This window comes from Crocuta crocuta, unplaced genomic scaffold, assembly GCF_008692635.1.
Source record: "Crocuta crocuta isolate KB4526 unplaced genomic scaffold, BGI_CrCroc_1.0 scaffold25, whole genome shotgun sequence".
Lineage (NCBI taxonomy): Eukaryota > Metazoa > Chordata > Mammalia > Carnivora > Hyaenidae > Crocuta > Crocuta crocuta.
The window spans coordinates 13,600,930-13,620,239 of record NW_027532015.1 but is presented as its reverse complement, the minus strand read 5'-3'; the positions used below and the strand labels follow the sequence as shown (position 1 = coordinate 13,620,239).

At 41.8% G+C, this 19,310-nt stretch overlaps 1 protein-coding gene across 3 annotated transcripts in view; it reads right to left on the bottom strand.

Moving 5' to 3' along the window:
• Positions 1-19,310, bottom strand: part of LOC144241421 (uncharacterized) — a 93,572-nt gene that overhangs the window by 34,289 nt on the left and 39,973 nt on the right. The window contains exon 1 of one of the 3 annotated variants that reach the window (XM_077775983.1): positions 7,846-7,896. The exons of the other annotated variants lie outside the window; for them this stretch is intronic. Coding sequence (XP_077632109.1) covers positions 7,846-7,883 — 38 coding nt within the window. The 5' untranslated portion in view covers positions 7,884-7,896. Of the gene's footprint in view, positions 1-7,845; positions 7,897-19,310 lie in introns of those variants that run through there. 3 annotated transcript variants of the gene reach the window in all.

Sequence of the window (19,310 nt, the reverse complement as noted above, 5' to 3'; positions counted from 1 at the left end):
CTGGCAGTCAGCACAGAGCCCGACGCGGGGCTCGAACCCACAAACCGCGAGATCATGACCTAAGCGAAAGTCGGACGCTTAACCGACTAAGCCACCCAGGCGCCCCTAATGTAAATCATCTTAATAGGCTGCAAACCTCTGGCCCAGTCTCTAGCAGCTCAGGAATGTTTCCTCCAGGATTGGGAGCCATCTCTCTGAAATGGCTCAGAGAAGATAACACCTAATCTCCTACTGTCCTGGGAAGAGAAGGGCCTACTGGTTACCTGATTCCAAGTTGCAAAATCCACCTAATGAAATGGATTGGATCCCTTTATTACATGACAGTGGGATTTCTTTTCTTTTCNCAATTCTGTTCCATTGGTCTATGTGTCTGTTTTTGTGCCAATACCATACATGACAGTGGGATTTCTTTCTGTCTTTGCAATCTCTTTAACTGATACATCATATTCCAGTTTAGTGTTTACTCAATAATAAAATTATTTATTTATTTTCTACCTTTGTAGTGACATTTTCAGGGTTGGGAGGAGATTAAGAGAAGTTAAGTAACCTGTCGGTGACACCCTCTGCTGAGTGGCAGAGTTTGGGTCATCAGCTCAGGTAGCCCACACATCTACCCACCTCACTGTCCTGCTGTTGTATCACCAACAACAACTTGTGGCTTCTAACCGTTCTTTAGCTAAAGCTTCTCCATATACTGTTCTATGGCCAATGAGGCCTCCATATCTGATCCTTTACATCAGGGTTCCTCAACCTTAGGAATATGGACCATTTAGGCCATGTAACTCTCTGTTGTAGAAGCTGTCCAGCACATTGTAGGATGTTTAGCATCATACCTGGCCTCTACCCACTAGATGCCAGTAGCACACCCGGCTGTGACAATCAAATGTGTCTTCAGACACTGCCAAATACTTGGGGGGATTAGGGGCAAAATCACCCCAGGTTGAGAATCACTCCTTTAATGGAAGAAGTAGGGAAACACACACACACACACACACACACACACACACACACACACACACACCATTTGCTTGGCCAAGAGCTGGGAAGGAACCACAAATGGAAGAAAGGCTTTGACTTTCACAGTGGGGCTAAGGACCACTAGTCTGGTAGTTGGAGCTGCAGCCTTGTAAGTCTTGTTCTTTCAGAAACAAAAAGAGACCAGTGTTGGTCCACAGTGTCCTTATTCCTCCATCCCTATTCTTTTTTCTGGTTTGGTTGCAAAAATGCCTGAGAAGAGCAAGTCCCAATAAAAACTCTTCTCCTTACCAAAGATTTTTACAGTTCTAGCTCATTGTGTATTTCTTTATCTTTAGTGAAAACCAAAGTCGCATTAAGTCCCCTAAAGGATCTTTTGGGGAAAAAAAGTTAATGAATTTAGTCCAAAGCTGTGCTTTAGATTTTATACAGCTGCAGACCACAGCACAAAAGTGACTTCATCCTGGAAAATACTCAACTTAAAGCCTGGGAACAATCAAAAAAATTTTTTTTCAGGATTATTTCCTTGCTACATTCAGAAGTTTGTGTCTTTCCTGTATTAACAAGAAACACACATTTACATATTTCAGAGCAAGAAAACTTATGAACTAAAAATCAACCTAATGTACTTTCACCCTTTGTCTGAACATTCTGTACTTTAAATGTACTTCAGAACCAATGTTGTCTTTGTTCTGTGGTCATTTCCTCCCAAACTGTGTAAAGGACTATTACTTTCTTGTAGTCAGCAAATAATCAGTATGTATCAAAGATCTGCTATCTCACTAGTACTGTAGGAAGGACAAAGAATCATAAGGTCCAGTTTCTCCACTCTCAAGTTTAGGTCATTGCTCTGAGAAACCGGTTTTATATCTGAGATGGAAAAATACTTGCAAACATTTCCAATCTGGGAATTCTACACACAAACAGGGTAGGTTGCAATAGTGGGCTCATCACTTGTTGTTTATGAGCAAAAGGAGACCAAAAGGTGTTTACGGTTGTCTTGTTCCTTGATGTATTTCCACCAGACAGAAGTGGGAATGATTTCTTTCATGTTTTAGAATTGGACATAGCCTCTCGGATACATTACGGTTGCATTAGGCATCTTTTGTCTGAAAGAAAACAGCTTCAACTAAAATAGAGATCTATTGAGGAAAATTATATCTCACTTGATGATCTTTCCAAAGTTCTCTGAAACCCCTTTAGCAACCACATTTTAACGTTATGCAGATGCCAACAAATGTTAAATTTATGAAAACCTCAGTCACGTTTTTACCGTGCTTGAATTTGAGGTTATTAAGCCTGCAGTCTAGACTTTGCTTACATTAACCTTAGGGTACTGTGTATCTAGTCTCCATGCCTTGACTGGGTAGCCTGGTGGATCCCATTTTATTTCTGCTACTACAAGCCTAACACTGAGCCTTGACACTGATCCTCAGTACTTTCCACTATGTGGCTGCCAAGGACAAAGACTGCCTTCAAAGCCTCTAAGATGGGAATCAGGAAGCTTCTAACCTTGGGAAAATCCCTGCTAAACTGACTATGACATCACGAACATTAGTACAAGGGTAAGCTGACCTGACCTCTCTACTTCTTGAAACCCACATTCCTAGAGGGCATTGCTTGGTGCAGGAGAGGAATAACTTTTCCTCTGCTTTTAGGTTTGCTTCCTGGAGGCTGTGAAATAAACTGATGGAAGGAAGCCAGAATATGTCAGCTTCGAGTGTGGCTGGCCCTCACATTTGCTATACTTGGCCCAACCCACCATGTATATTTCCATTTTATCCATCTCTTATTTGCTCTATTGCTGATTATTGAGGTGTGTACAGATACATCATTTTTCAGAGGTTGTGTGATTCACTCTCTGCCCTTTAGAATATTTCCCTCTATCCGGCAATTCTTCCAATGCTTCCTGGTATGTTTGCCATTTTCAATATATCATGTGTACTTATGTTTTTTGTCACAGTGACACATTTGTGAGATAGTGGTCCTGAAACATTTTGACAACCAAACACCATCCAAAAGCCCAAAACACAGTGACAAAAACTGTACATCGTTGTTGATACCATCTTTTGGTGTAGGTACACATGGAACACATCCTCTCTGGAACAGTTTCAGTCTGTCTAAGTTTAAAAATTATTTAGTTGAAAGAGCATCTGTGGTGTACATTTGGAGGGAGCTTTACCTATAATTCATTGCTTATCTCCTGATAATCTCTTAGAAAGAGAGTAGTGTAAGGGCAACAGAGGTACTTGCCCTACTTCATTGCTCATTTGCCCTCAGACCCAAGTCTCTGGACCTCGATTTGATGCCTTTGAAAGGAAATGGTAGACTAGATTATTTGAATTTTGCATTCCAATGCTTAGGTCCTATAAAAACCTATTCAAAGAAATGCATTCCTGTTCATTCCAAAAGCTTTTATTGTGGGCGGTGGACAGTGTTAGGTGCATTCTACAAAGGGAATCAGAAAAGTTGCCATTGTTTGAGAGCTAATCCTCTAGAAGAAGACATAAGATAAACACATAAGTAACAATAAACAATGTATGAAATGATAATCACTTTCGGAAAGGAACAGATAAAGCAATGTTTATTTAAAGTTGGTGGTCCATTTTTGGAGAGCCAGTTAAGATATTACCCCCCAGTCAGATTGCTTGTGTAAATGTGATTAAGGGCAGGGGGGGAAATGTGATTTAGTTCTCTTTATTTGTTGAAATAATATATTTTTAATATTTATTTTATTTGAGAGAGAGAGAGTGGGGGAGGGGCGGGAGGGTGAACAGAGGATCTGAAGCAGGCTCTGTGAGGACATCAGAGAGCTTGATGTGGGGCTCTAATTCATGAACCATGAGATCATGACTGAATGGAAGTCAGACGCTTAACTGACTGAGCCACCCAAGCACCCCTGAAATAATACTTTTTATGATTATATTATATAAGAAAATGTGTGTGTGGGGTGCCTGGTAGCTCAGTTAGTTAAGCATTCAACTTCAGCTCAGGTCATGATCTCGCCACTCATGGGATCAAGCCTCCCGTCAGATCCTGGAGCCTGCTTTGGATTCTGTGTCTCCTTATCTTTCTGCCCCTCGTCCTCTTGCAATCTGCCTCTCTCTCTCTCTCTCTCTCTCTCTCTCAAAGATAAATAAACATTAAAAATTTTTAAGAAAAGAAAAGAAAATGGAGGTACCCAGGTGGCTCACTCAGTTGATCATCCAAATCTTGATTTTAGCTCAGGTCATGATCCCAGGGTTGTGGAATCGAGCCCCACATCAGGCTCTGTTCTGAGTGTGGAGCCTGCTTGAGATTCTTTCTCTCTCTTTCTCCCTCTGCCCCTCTCCCCCACTTGCTTCCTCCCTCTCTCTTTCTCTCTAAAGAAAAGTGAGGAGAGGGAGAGGAGAGGAGAGGAGGGGAGGGGAGGGGAGGGGAGAGGAGAGGAGAGGAGAGGAGAGAAAAGAAAAAAGAAAACAAGAAAATGGGTGAGAGATTCCAACAGGCGCTCATAAAAGGCCAGTCAACACATGGAAAGGGGTTCATTAGTCAACAGGGAAATGCAATTAACCACCCTGAGATACCACTACACACCCACCCAAAGGGCTAAGATTAAAATTAACATCAAGTGTTCATTAAAATGTGCAACAATGGGAATTCTGCTAAGCCGCTGGTGAGTGTGGACATTCAAACACTCACTTTGGAAAATTGTTTGGCATTACTGCTAAAGCAACTAAATATGTACATACTAGAGGATCCAGATATTCTACTTTTAGATTAAAACCCAACATAAATGTGTGTCCTTGGAAATGAATGAAAAGTCATGGACAAGAATGTTTGTAGCAGCATTATTCATAGCAGCCCCAAACTAAAAACAACCCCAATGCCCATCAGCAGTAAAATGGATACATATGGTAGATTTATGAAGTATATATAACTTCATCTTTTAGGGATACACTGTAAAAACTATGGTACGTTTCTTTATGGTTCTTTTCGTGCATATATAATATTAAGGAAACACACTCTGCATCCTTTCCTTAAAAATGTAATAAGGATTTCCTCATATCATAAAAATTATTTATAAACATTTTAATATCATGCAAAAGTTAACTTTATTCTTGTTATTATGATATTTAACATGCCTTACGTGTCAAACACTGTGTTAAGTACTTTATATTCTTTTTTTCTTTAATTTTTTTAATGTTTTATTTATTTCTAGGAGAGAGAGAGAGACAGCGTGAGCAGGGGAGGGTCAGAGAGAGAGGGAGTCACAGACCGAAACAGGCTCCAGGCTCTGAGCTGGCAGTCAGCACAGAGCCCGACGCGGGGCTCGAACCCACGGACCGCGAGATCATGACCTATGCGAAAGTCGGACGCTTAACCGACTAAGCCACCCAGGCGCCCCAAGTACTTTATATTCTTATCCAGCCTAACCCTCAAGTACTGTGTTCCAACCCAACCCTGAAGTCCTGGTCATTTGCTTCTGGCCCCAGAGCCCCAGCCTCAGGCCTTTGGTGCACCTGCCTTCAGACCATTCCTTTATTTCCTTACCAACTGTCAGCAACCAGGGCCACCACCTTAGACCCTCTGGCTTACGTAATTCCAGCTACCAGGGCAACACCGATACTTGTGACAAAGTGGTTCTAGAGCCATACTTGCTACTGGCATGGCTGCTCTCCGGCCCCTCTATTCCTTTCTGACATTTCTAGCATATCACCTCCCTCCTGCCCAAACAATCCTGCTTAAAAGACTAAGTTCAAGAGAATCAGAACCCTGACAATAGACTTCTATAATTGTCCTCTTCCTTCTTCCTTCCCACAATCCCCTGGGCAGGAAGGCATTGACTTGGCATCTCTTCTCCCTGGCTGGCACTCCTCTTCCTAAGGTTGTAAAACTGTATGGTTTAAGTAGAATAGCCCCAAAGGAAATCTTTTCTATGCTATGATAGGAACTGTATGGTCTGAGTCTAGGCTCAACCCTTGACATGGGATGAGGAGACAACTAGCAATTAGTAAATATCCCACACAAAAATGCATCCTCTACTATCTAAAACTTTAGATCCTCATCTCACAATTATTCTTTTGAGTACAGCATGAATGCTTGCTTCACATGCCTCTCCTGATGTGTAATCATTATTTTTTTTTGAATCACCACATTTACAGACGAAAGAGAGAGAGAGAGAGAGAAGAAAGTAAAATAATCTTGAGTGATTTTAATTTGAATATTTTAAATTTCTAACATTGAAATGTTTTTCATTTGTTAACAATTTTTATTTCTTTCTAGTTTCATGCAATGTTATATCCTTGTTTTCTTATATTGGAGTTTTTCTCATAGATTTTTATCATTTATTTTGAAAAAAAATCAAATATAACAATTGTTTGTCATATTGGTTGAAAATATATTCCCCAGTTTATTTGCCTTTTAATTTAGTATATGTAGTTGGTTTGAAGTTTTAAAAAAATTTGTTATCAAATTTATCAGTTTTCTCTGTCATTACCTTTAAACTTGAAAAGTCCTTTCATATACAAAGATCTGGTAAATATTTATGTACCTTTTTATAATGTTTATTTATTTATTTTGAGTGAGAGGGAGAGCAGGGGAAGGGCAGAAAGAGTGAGAGAGAATCCCAAGCAGGCTCCGCGCTGTAAGCCCAGAGCCCAAGAGGGGCTGGATTCCACGAACTTTAAGATCATGACCTGAGCTAAAATCAAAAGACTGAGCCACCCAGGTGTCCCTATGCACACTTTAGTGTTTATGGTCTGATCTTTTTATAACTAAGGGTTTCAGTGAAGTTAAAAATCCAGTGTTTACATTTATTCTTTAATAAGATAAAATTCTAAACTGGAAACTTCTTTTATTGACTCCCTACCATGTGCCAAATATTTTGTATACGTTTTCATCGACTCTGCTTGAAATGCTTATAGATGGGCATAATTATTTTCCTTTACAAGATATACAATTCAGTATCAGAGATGTCAAGAACACAAGCTGGTCTACAATAAGTGCAGCTAGTGACTGGAGCAACTGGACTTGAACCCAGGGGGACTGACTGTAGACTGGAGCTGGCCCTGCAAGATCTCCCCTCCTGTTGTGGGCATTTGCTAAGCCAAGCAAGAAAGGGCTGAGTCACAGCTGCTAGTGTTTAAACGCAGCACATTTCTCCAAGTTTTCTTTTCAGTTTCCAAATTCACCGTGCTGTTCCACGTAGCTTCAGTTAGGGTAAACAGAGCGACTGGGCCGTATTTCTGGGGGGAAATGATGATGTTTTTCTCTTCTTTCCATCTCTAGCCCCCACTCACAAACCATGTTGTTAAAAAGCAACACCAGGACCTGAGTGGCTCAGGTGGTTAAGCAACCAACACTTGATTTCGACTCAGGTCATGATCTCATGGTTCATGAGATCAAGCTGCACACTGGGCTCTGCACTGATGGTGCGTAGCCTGCTTGGGATACTCTCTCCCCCCTCCCTTCTCTCTGCCCCTCCCCCAATCATGTGCACTCTCTCAACATAAACAAACTTAAAAAAAAAAAAAAGGGAACACCATCAGTAGACGTCCTGATCATTGTTCTCCTCTTTCCATACTATCGTCTTGCCACAGTATGGTCTCTACTCGTCTTGCTCAGTAGAATTTTCTGTGATGATGTAAATCCATACTCGCAATGCCCAATACAATAACGTGCTGCTGGCCACCCGTGGCTATTGATCACTTACAAATGTGGCTAATATGATTGAATTTTAGTTCTATTTAATTATAATTAGTTTAGGGAGCCACACATGGCAGTGACGACTCTATTGAACAGGGCAAGCCAAAGACTTCTAAACCCCAAACTTTAAATTAAAAATGCTTTCCCATATGAGTCTAGTGTGAGTGAAATACTGTAGCTTACCATTGGGAGCACGTTGCCAGCATGACATTATTAGTCATGTCAACCAGCAGAGGCACGTCCTGATGGGCTGCTGGAGCTTTGCTGTTTCCAAGGAAGAAAACATACAGACTTTACACAGCATGTGCATGATTTCTGTTAAAATTGCTTGCATTGCATTATCCAAACAAGAAGGATAACAACAGTGTCTACCATCATGCGATTCTAATCCTATACTGCCTAGCTTTTCCACATCTGTATCCACATCTCCCTGGAATCCTGAACAGAAATGGTGGCTGCCACCAGAAATAACTGAAGGTGTAGAGACTCCCATTTCTCCTTGAACATTCACCAGTGACTTCAAGCTTTAAGCAAGCAAAAATTGTAAAAACCAAAAGTAAGGGGGGGGGGAATCTCCAAATGGCAAGAGTACAGTAAGTTAGCAGAAAAATCTACTTTTCTGAATTGGACCAGTTACTACATCTTTTGGTTCAAAATAGGAAAGGTCCCTCCTTGTCCTCCTTTCCTCCCTTCTCTCCAGGTCTGGATCTCCTGGGACTTGCTCCTTCATTGTATATGGCGAACTGCCCCAGAGCTTTTTAGGCTTGTTCTGGTTCCTGACGGCTTAAGGCACTTTTCTCTAGTTCCCTTTGGCTTCAAACTGTGCCACACTGTTCTGACAGGGCCTTACTTGACTACTTTTCCAGGGTTTCCCACTGTTTGGGGCCTCTAAAATTCTACCTTTATTCCTATCCCATTAATTGTTTCATGTTGGGTGGTTTACCTAGGGCTTGTTTAGCAACCAATTGTAAAAACATGGTCCACTTCTCTGAGGTTGGAAATGAAGTAGCTGTTGAACAAATCTTCTGTTAATGACTCATAACCTGGGAACATTCAAGTTGAAGAATGAATGACCAAGTCTGTCCCAACCAGGGGACTGATGTTGCTATCACTCACTTCATAGTAGTGTCACAACCACCAAAATACTTTAAACTTCTGTAACAGTGTTAACATTTTTGAGACGTTAAGTCAATATCGTTTTGGTTTCTGGTGATTCCTTTTCCGGAAATGTCTCACAAGTTACTACCCATTGGACCCAGTGGACAGAATTCAATGAGAATGAGAGCCACCACTGCACTTTGTTTAAAAATGGATCTTAAAAGATTACAGCTAGACAAATGTCTGGAAAGAAACACTCTGTTTTACGAAAGCTGANGTGTTGATTAAAAAGGAAATGTGTGTGGTCTAATGGGCTGGATGTTGGAGGACTGGCAGAACGGAGAGATAGGTGGTTCTTAACCCCAAGAAGGGACTAATTCACTAAATTCCACAGCACCCTTCCTGGGCAGAAAGGAGCCGGATGGCCATATGGGAGAGACGGGAGAAGGGCCAGGGCCAGACCTGAGCATAGGTGCAATTAGAGAGGTTTGGGGGGACCCTGGGAACACAGTGTGAGTTTGGAAAACAGCCAGTTCTTGCAGACTTCCAGCAACTTGACCTGAAGGAACGGACTGGCTTGGGGCCGCCCAGGGTTCTGGAAGTTCTCACACACAGCAGCATGGCGCTAAGATGGCAAGGAGAGCATGGGACTGGGGGAGAAGGGAGGATATAGGTGCCCAGGGGACCATCTGATGGATGAGGCCTGAGGACAGAGTAAACAACCCACGGACCCAGGGAGACCATGTGATCAGGTCCCTGCACATCACCTGGGAACAACAGCATGATATCCAAGGAAGATGGGGCTGATCACCTCTCTATGAACAGCGGAACTCAAGGAGCCCACTCCCCAGCAGAAGAATAGGCGCTGCAGAGGGCAACTTGGGAGCCCCCTCACCCTCCCACCCCTACATCTCAGTCTAGAGCAAGAGATGAGAGGGAGGGAAGTTCCTCAAAGGGGAGAAACTGTCCTGAATGAAGGTTTGAACTTTGAATGGATTCAGTATTTACCCCCAAAGAACCTTTGTTTACCTGGAGAGAACAGAAATTGTCAAGGAAAAGATGCCTATCTTCTCATCAGGATAAACAGGGGCTCTGAGCAAGATGAGCTTGTGAAGAAAGAGAAAGAAAGACGTACACTTTATTTTTATGAATATTTAATTCATTTTGTGTGAATGTTGATCCCACTACAAATACATCAAGCACTTTTCTATCAAGGTTAACAGGGAAATAAAGGCCCCCCATTCCCCAGATTAGAAGCAATGATTACCAGATTGCATCTTAAATCCAGAAAGTTCCCTCACTCAGCATACACTGGCTTCTTGCTATGCACCATGCATTGTGCAAACTCTGTAAGTTCAGATTAAAAATGTAATGTTTAGTTGGGACACTGTGAGCAAATTATCCTCACTGTTAGGGAAAAATGGAACTATTCCTAGAAAAATAATACCTGCATTAGTGATAATATTTTTAATGCCTTCACCCAAGACCTCAAACCAAGGTTATGTGTGTGCTCATTGGTCACCTGCATGTTGTGATTTCATATCTACAGTTAACCCTCCATACCTCTAACTCTTCTTTGTAAGCTATGTATTGATGTTTAAATTGTCCTTGAGCCCTTAAAGTTAAGCAATATCTCTATATGCAAAATTCTATTCCTAAAATCATAATATATCATCACCATTAGCAATAACTTAAGTTTATTATATGAGTTACAGTTTACACATGATTCACATTATTTCACTTGATCTAAATGGAAGGTAGGGCCTTTATTACACCCATTCTACAGATGAGGAAATAAAGGCTTATCTGTTCAATAGTTTTTCTGAACGGGGGGGGACCCAGATCTTCAGATTCTGCACCATTCTGCACCACCATTCTACTCAAATATCTATCTGGCTTTTGCCATTCCTAGAATAGCCACTTTGATCTTTGCCACTTACTTACAGCTATATGTTTTTAAAATGTTTCTTTATTTTGAGTGGGGGGAGGGCCAGAGGGAGAAAGAGAGAGAATCGTAAGCAGGATCCGTGTTCAGTGCAGAGCCTGACACAGGGCTCAGTCTCAAGACCATGAGATCATGACCTGAGCCAAAATCAATAGTCGGACACTCAACCGACTGAGCCACCCGGGCGCCCCTACTCATAGCTTCAAAGCAGAGTATAGTTCCAGATCCGTGGTTGGCACAAACACTTCCCTGACCAACCTTGTCCACACTGCCCTCACCTTCCTCTTAACACCCACAGCACAGCTGTCCTCTTGACACCTGCCACTTAGTAATTCATCATACACTTCCTTGAGCGCCTCTTTTGCTGCTACTCATTATCAACATATTTACATCTCATTGCCTCAACTAGACCGAGCTCTTGAAAGTTCTTCTCCTATCTGGTCTTTCCATACTCCTTTGCAGGGTACTTAGCGCACCGCGGGTCTGCATATATTTCCAGATTTGTTGATTGACAAAACAGTCGCTTCCTCTCACTAAAAGAAAAAGGGCCTCCTGAGATTTCTGGACCCTGGGACAAGAGAACCACAAAACCAGGCAACCACGCTGAGAGCCGAAGTCCTGCTTCACAGTTTGCTTGTGACCATCCCCACCAACCCCAGCAGTTAATTTATTATTTAATCCAGCCCAGTAAAAATTGGGTGATCTCATCCTTTCAACAGGAGTTCTGTTCTATGTGTAATGGCTGAAACATGCATGTGTGGCTGACAAGTGTTATAGCGATGACTTGATGCACAGATCAGTGCATGTCCAGGCTACTGCCCTGCACAGCAGTACCAAATGTAATCGGGCTTTCTAACCTTGTGACACAGCCCATCAGCTAGACTGCCTTATTTCCTTTTCTTAAAAAGTACGTTCAATCTACTCTGGACTTTCCCGTCTGTCAGTGCAGCTTGAGGTGACTTCCTGTTCTGTCAGCTGACCGTGAGTCACGTCACAGCTGCACGTTAGTGAGGCTGCTTCTGCATGTTCAGCAAGCAGGGAGAGAGAGATCAGGCTGAGCTCTCAGACCTCCTCAGATCTCAAACCTCTGGGATCACCCGCTTTCCATGTCATTTAAAACTTCTACAGTTATGAGCTTTGCTCTTCAGCTTCTGGCTTTGTGGTGATGCTTCAAAAGACAGGAAAACCAGTTTCCTACTTTCCAGAATGAAAATGACATTTTAAAAACTCCACCTCAGTAGTGAATGAATCATTTATCGGGCAACCCCTTTCTCCAAGAGGGTCCTTCTTTTGAGCCACATTGCGGGGATGTCTTTGGTGAGGTAAATGAGAATGACAGAAGCGCTAGTTCTGGGATTTGCAATGATGCAAGTAGAATTTAAAAGGAATTTCAAAATTACAGGAAAGCAGTTACCAGGGTAGAAAGGGTGGGTGTGTAACATAAACAAGAAAACTTCCTGGATTGAGGACGTTTTGGAGCAAAATCATGGGGAAGTTGGGGGCTTGAGAATAAGAGTAATCTACGGGAAATTAGAGAAATATGGAGACCGCTTATGCCTTCTGTAAAAGCTTGCATATTATTTAGCTATTTGGGTTTAAAGTCCTTCTCAATAAGGACGCCTGGGTGGCTCAGTCGGTTGAGCGGCCGGCTTCAGCTCAGGTCATGATATCATGGTCCATGAGTTTGAGCCCCCTGTCGGGCTCTGTGTTGACAGCTCAGAGCCTGGAACCTGCTTCGGATTCTTTGTCTCTTTCTTTCTCTGCCCCTTCCCTGCTCATGCTCTGTCTCTGTCTCTCAAAAATGAATGAACATTAAAAAAACTTTTTAAAAAGTTCTTCTCATTAAAAAAAGAGAATAAAATAAAAAATAAAGTCCATCTCATTAAAAAAGGATAAGAGAACAATGACTCTAACTTATCTTGTCTGATGCTTTGGGAAAAAAGCCAATAAAGTATTACTGTAGTGTAATAATGTAAATAAATTAAAATGTAAATAAATTAAACATGCATTTTTCCTAACCAGACCAGTGAAACAATAATCCAGTTACATTGCCATTGCCTCTGATTTATCCAGATTATATGACTTATTAGCAGTGCCAAGATATTGCCTTGTTCTTTTTGTTTCATTTGTTTCTTTTTTCTTAGGACTGTTGGCATGAAACTATCTGGAAAAGAAAAAAAATGCAGTTAAATTAGAGATGTGGGTAGAAGAGTAAATGTATGCTCTCACAGCTCCTAACAAGAGGTGTGTTTCCTGGGGGATGGGGAGGAACTGGACAGCCAAAGTCTTTTGAGGTTTAACATAGAGAGGCTCACTGACCCTGACATAGTAAAGCCAAGGGAAGATCTGTGAGTCTCTCCCATTAAAATGTTCCATCAACATTCTACATATTTCAGTATCACTATGGATTAAATTACCTATAACCATTCTAACCAAAATGGCACCACCTGAACTACTAACATGTGTGTAGTTTAAACACATGGCAAGCTTCCATTCTGGATTTAGTTCAGTATCATCTCAATTTGAAACATTCCTGTCCATTTGTTGGACCATGCATCAGATCATATAGTCTGATACTGACTTCAGGAAACAAATGTGTCAGGTTTTGTTTTGTTTTTTAAAAGGAAAATCAGTCTAATGTCCATCAAGGGAATTGGTCAAGAATAATGGGAATTGGATATAAATTAACAGTAGCTTAAGAAAAGATAGAAGCCTCTTATAGAAGAGTCTAGAGGTAGGAGCCTGGGTCTGGTATGGCAGCTCTGATTCCCAAATTTTTTGGAGGCTCAGGTTCCACCCAGCTTTCTCTTCTGCTGTCCCAAAGCTTTGGTTCTGAAGTTCTGGTTCAAGAGGGAGGTACCACTATCAGACCTTCATTATCAGGAGCAAGAGAGAGGAAAGAAGAAGCCTAAAGGGCTTGGAGCATGGATGTCATTGGTTTGTTAGGGAAAGTTCCCAGAAGGTACTACCCACATGGGACTTCCCCTTATATGCCATTAGTCAGAAGTTTATCACTCAGACACACCTAGCTGCAAGGGAGTCTGAGAAATGCGGTCTTTTTCTGCATAGCCATGGACCTAGCCAGAAGTCCATCACTGAGGATGGAGAAAAGCTAGATATTGGGGGTAATTTGCTGTCTCAGCCACAGAACCAAAGAGCATGATATATATATCACTTAACCAGGCTCTAGACACTTCCATGTAATATACTACTAAAGTTATCAGCATTAAGATGAAAGTTAGGCTAGAAACAGAAATAGTAATTTATATTTGATATAACTGGGTGTTATATGGAAACCAACTTGACAATAAATTATTTAAGAAAAAATAAATAAAAATACAAAAAACAAAAAAAAAATAAAAGGAGACTACCTTTTGAAGATAACATATTCTGTAAGGAATTTTTATATGTCCTTAAATAAGACTTTAGAGTTTAGCTCCGGTGACTAAGCTCCGACACCAGGGAAAAGATAAAATTCTGTCCTAACATAAATTCTACTACCTGAGTCACCTACGCCACTTCGGCAGCGTGCTGGATTTTCCTAAAAGGATCCTCAGCCAAGCATTGGGCAGGTTCAGCCATGTTCTCCTATGAAACCAGCTGAGACACAGTCACGGGGACTTCAGCTTAAAGGTTATGTATTGGGCTGGCCCCAACCCTGGTGCAATGCCCTCCATTCGTTACAAAGAAATCGAATCTCTTTAAATATCAAAACTCTGAGTTAAAACATCTATGTTATTTGCTCATGGAAACAGCCCTCCTTTCAGCTCTATCCTATTGTGATAGCTAAGGGTATTTAGTCCATGCTGGATCGACTCTGTCCTCTCTTGATGTTTATGGAAAACACGGGTTCATTTTCAGCTGCATTTGTTCATTTGCTTTTAATCATTCTCCTCCCTCTGGCTTGCCTCTAGAATGAAGACTCATTCTCAAAATCACAGACTGTAAGTCAGCGTAAAGCAGCCATCATCTATAGAAGCCTGAGGGTCTTAGACTTAAACCATAGTAAGAGCCAGAAGGGCTTTTAAAGATCTAGTCCAAACTCAGTTCAAAGCAGTTAGGGTGCCTACATCAACATTCGCAAGTACATGTCTAATCAGAATTGGGCCCTGAAGGGGCTACCTGGGTAGCTAAGCCTCTAACCTTGGCTCAGGTTATGATCTCATGGTTCATGAGCCTCAGCCCTCTGTCGGGCTCTGTGTTGACAGTGCGGAGCCTGGAGCCCACTTCCAGTTCTGTCTCTCTCTCTCTCTCTCTCTCTGCCCCTCCCCATTTCATGTTCTGTCTCTCTCAAAAATAAATAAACATTGAATTTTTTATTTTGGCCCCTGGAAACTATCAATGCCCGTAACTTTGACCCAGACATTACCCATCTAGAAATTTAGTTTACAGATACTCTAAAATATACACAAAGATATTAGTACAAGTGGTTACATTGCAGCATTGTTTGTAGTTGAGAAATACTGGAAACAGCCTATCAATAAAAGGATGTCTATCAATCAAAAGCTGATCATACAAAGTGATGGGGGTATGTGTAAGTGACTGCATGTGCGTAAGGAGTGACAGAATGCCCACAAAGCTGTCTTAATAGTGGTTCCCTCTAAGGGAAAGGCTTGGCTGAGCAACAGAAGATGAAGCTGTTCACATTTTCTGTTATACACTCCTGTTACATGTTTTTATTTTATCATTTTTTAAATGTTTTATTTATTTCTGAGAGAGAGACAGCATGAGAAGGGGAGGGTCAGAGAGAGAGGGAGACACAGAATCTGAAACAGGCTCTGAGCTAGCTGTCAGCACAGAGCCTGACGTGGGGCCCGAACCCACAAACCGTGAGATCATGACCTGAGCCGAAGTCGGACGCTTAACCGACTGAGCCACTCAGGCGCCCCTGTTACATGTTTTTAAAATGGAGCTGATAAAAGGGCATTTGGGTGTTGCAGTCGGTTAAGCATCTGACTCGTGATCTCAGCTCAAGTCATGATCTCACAGTATGTGAGTTCAAGCCCCACATCAGGCTCTGTGCTGATGGTGTGGAGCCTGATTGGAATTCTGTCTTTCCTTCCCCCTGCCCCTCCCCAGTTTGTGTGCGCGCGCTCTCTCTCTCTCAAAATAAGTAAGCTTAAAAATGTTTTTAAATATATAAACATAAATGAAGTGGAGCTGATACGGGGTAAAAAGAGCACAGGTGTGAATTCCTCTCAGGTGATCACCCTCTCTATTAAAAATGTCAGTGCAAACATTTTCCCAGCTTACTAAAAAGGTTTATCAGTGTGTTCCTTTGCCCGCTATCCAGATAATATAAGATAAACATATTACACATTCTTTTCTGTTGGGTAATTTTGGAAATGTGACTTTTTTTAAAAGCCTCAGTACAATGGAAAATGATCCATTTTCCCCACCAATACCTTCTACAGCTTGTGAAGGTCACCTAGGTGATGATACGGGAGTTTTGATAAAACTGTGTACTTTCCTCCCTTACTGTGACACTCCAGTGGACAAACTATGAACGTTTACGAGAATATTTCCCTCTCTGAATCCTGTGCATTGGGATGAGTCCTGGGAATGATAATATTAATACTATAATTCAAGTTTCCTGTGGCCATACCCAACTGTGCAGATGAAAACACCAACTCAAGTTTCCCTGGCTCTTTCATAGCCTGGGAATAGCAGACCTTCAACCCTCTCTGAAAGGCATCTTTCAAGAACTTCTGGAGGTCCTTAGGAGATATCTTCCATGTGTTGGTGAATCAGGTCCCTGCATGAAGCTAGTCTAAGGTCTCTCTCGGCCATTTGATGGCCATCACACTGTCACCTGCTTTGCATTTCCTTCTACTCCTGAAGCTGAGGTCCTGGAAATTGGAGATGTTCCGTTTGCATGACATTCTCTTTTCGATAGGAGGGACGCTTCCTTCCTTCCCCCAACCGAATGCCCAACCCCAGTGAGGGTACCCGGCAGTGTGGCTTCTGGCCCAGTATATTACAGAATTACTGGTGATTCAGAATTTCAGTTTCCCCTTGCATTCCCCTACTGTTCAGAGGACTCAGCCTTTCATCCCTAAATATGTATTGACTCCCTACTCTGTGCAGACACATGTAATGTATGCAGTGATGAATGAAACAGCTAAGGATCCTGCTATCATGGGATTTTCAGTCTATTCATGGAGAAGGATAACAGAAAAGTACATAAAATCAAATAAATATATAAATACAAATTGAAACAGATGCAGTGGAGAGGGGTGTGAGAGAAAGTCACAAAGGAGCCACTTCAGATGGTGTAGTCAGGAAAGGCCTCTGAAGTAGTGACAGTTTATATAACAGCTACGTCATTGAGAGTCCAGATTTGGGCACAAAGACTAAAGGCACAGCACAGGGAATATGGGCAATGGTGTTATAATAGTGTTGTACGGTGACAGAGGGTAGTTACACTGGTGGTGAGCACAGCACAACATGTAGACTTGTTGAATCATTATGCTGTACACGTGAAACTAATGTAACTTTGTGTGTCATCTATACTTCAATTTAAAAAAAATTAGACTTGGAAAAAGCAAGGGAAGGAGTTTCTAGAAGAAGAGGATGGGGGAGTGAGGGGGAATAGGAAGAGAGGGGAGAGGAGCTAACACACTTAGTTGCTATGAGCTAGGAACATTCTGGGAGCTTCACATATACCTTCTAACGCTAACACAGAGTTCTGTGAAGTAGAACTATTGTTAACTCCCCTTCACAGGTGAGTAAAATGAAATACAGACAGGATAAATAATACCTCTGTCACACAGCTAGCAAGTGATGAAGGCAAACTTGAATCCAGGCCGTTTAAGACCCTAAGGAAGGAAAGATGTTGGATTATTTCAGTAACTTAAAAGCTAGTGTGTTTGAAATAGAATAACAAAAGGGGAAATCAGTATGAGATGGAGTTGTTGAGGCTGTCAGGGACTAGACCATGCACAGGTTAAGTGGTCATACTTCATCCTCAGAATAATTCATGTTCGATTAACACTACTCCAAAGGAACAATATTGTCCTGAGGAGCTAGGTGGAGTAGTGAAAACAATGATCACTTATATTATTTCTGTAAGCTGAGGTATTAGAAAGTGAGGGTGCTTCCCTCATGAATACGATAGGAGACGAAGATCCTGGAGACTGAATTACACCTTTTGGCACATATGCTAACGATACATAACTTAGGAAATTGCATCATGTCCAGTGCTTCCCTGTAGTAATCTGCCCCCGTAGCTAAATTAAACAGCATTGTACTTGTGGTTGAATACTGAGTTAATAAATATAGGGACAAGGAAGGAGTTATTATCATAGTCAGCTGGTCCTCTCCAGGCAGCGATGAGTTTGGTCTTGCCAGAAACAGCTCTGGGTGACACCCTTTTCATGGCCATTGGCTATGAACCTGGGACCTCTCTTTATGCTACCTGACTTGAACAGTAAGTTCAAGATGGAGATGAAGAAGCACCAGCATCCGGTAAACCAGTGCAGAATAAGAATGAAAACAGGTGACGTGGCTGCTTTACTTACAACACTGGCAAGTTCTGTGAGCTGAAAGAATGAAGAAGTAACAATTTCTTTAAAAAATCCTTAAAGTTGGCTCTCTCCTGAAGCCCTTCAGAGGATTCCTTCAGCTCAGGAAATCTCCAACTCGCCAAAAAATGAGAAAATAAACTCAGTCTAACCACATAAACTGAGTCTAATCTCAGCTCTGGTCACATAAACTAGGAAGAACAGAGAGGGGATTTCCCAAATTCTGTTTGCTTGTAATGGTAAGCCCTTATTGGTTGATGTACTTCTTGCTGAGTAGTGTGGGCATCCATTCTGCGCTTTCTCCTCTCTAGCAGCCCCTCAGTTTCTGTTTGGGGGGCCCTGTGATTCCTGAAAGGCTAATTCCATCTTGGTGGTTTAGCCATCAGCACATGGCTTAGCCAAGGCTAAGCCACCAGCACATCTTTTCTCCTGGCCATTGTGACTGTGACCTAAGCCAGCTACTTCAGAGTGACTCTCAGGACTTTTGCTGAGAATGCAAGATAAACCTTTTCTGCACCCCCTGATGTATTTGAGTGAGAATCCCTGGAGGTAGAGCTATCTGGGGATCACAGGAGGATCCTGACTTAGGAAGAGTAAACACTAAGGAAAACAAAGTAGAACATGGAAACAATGAAGAACTAGGCCCTGGATGACATCACTGAGCTAAAGGACTCCCTCTCACCAGAGACCTGGACTTTTCAGGGATATCAGCTGATGAAATTGAGTTCAATGAATATTGATTGAGTACCTACTTATGTGCCAGATACAGTATCAGGCACTTAGAATACATTAATACATGAAACCGACACAAATCCATAAATCCCTGTCCTTACGGAGAAAGGAGACAAACAATAGACAATAAGTATAACAAGTAAAATGATAGCATTTTGGATGGTGATAAATGCTGTGGGAAAAAGGAAAAGAAGTACAAAGTAAGGAGGCAGAGGATGGGGGAGTAGGAGCTGGGGAACAGGTTCTCTATCATTTAAGCTGATATGAGTTGGTTTCTCTGTTACTTGCTGTCTATTACTCGCAAATAAAACTACAACACTTTAGAACATTTTCAATATTTGGAACACTCC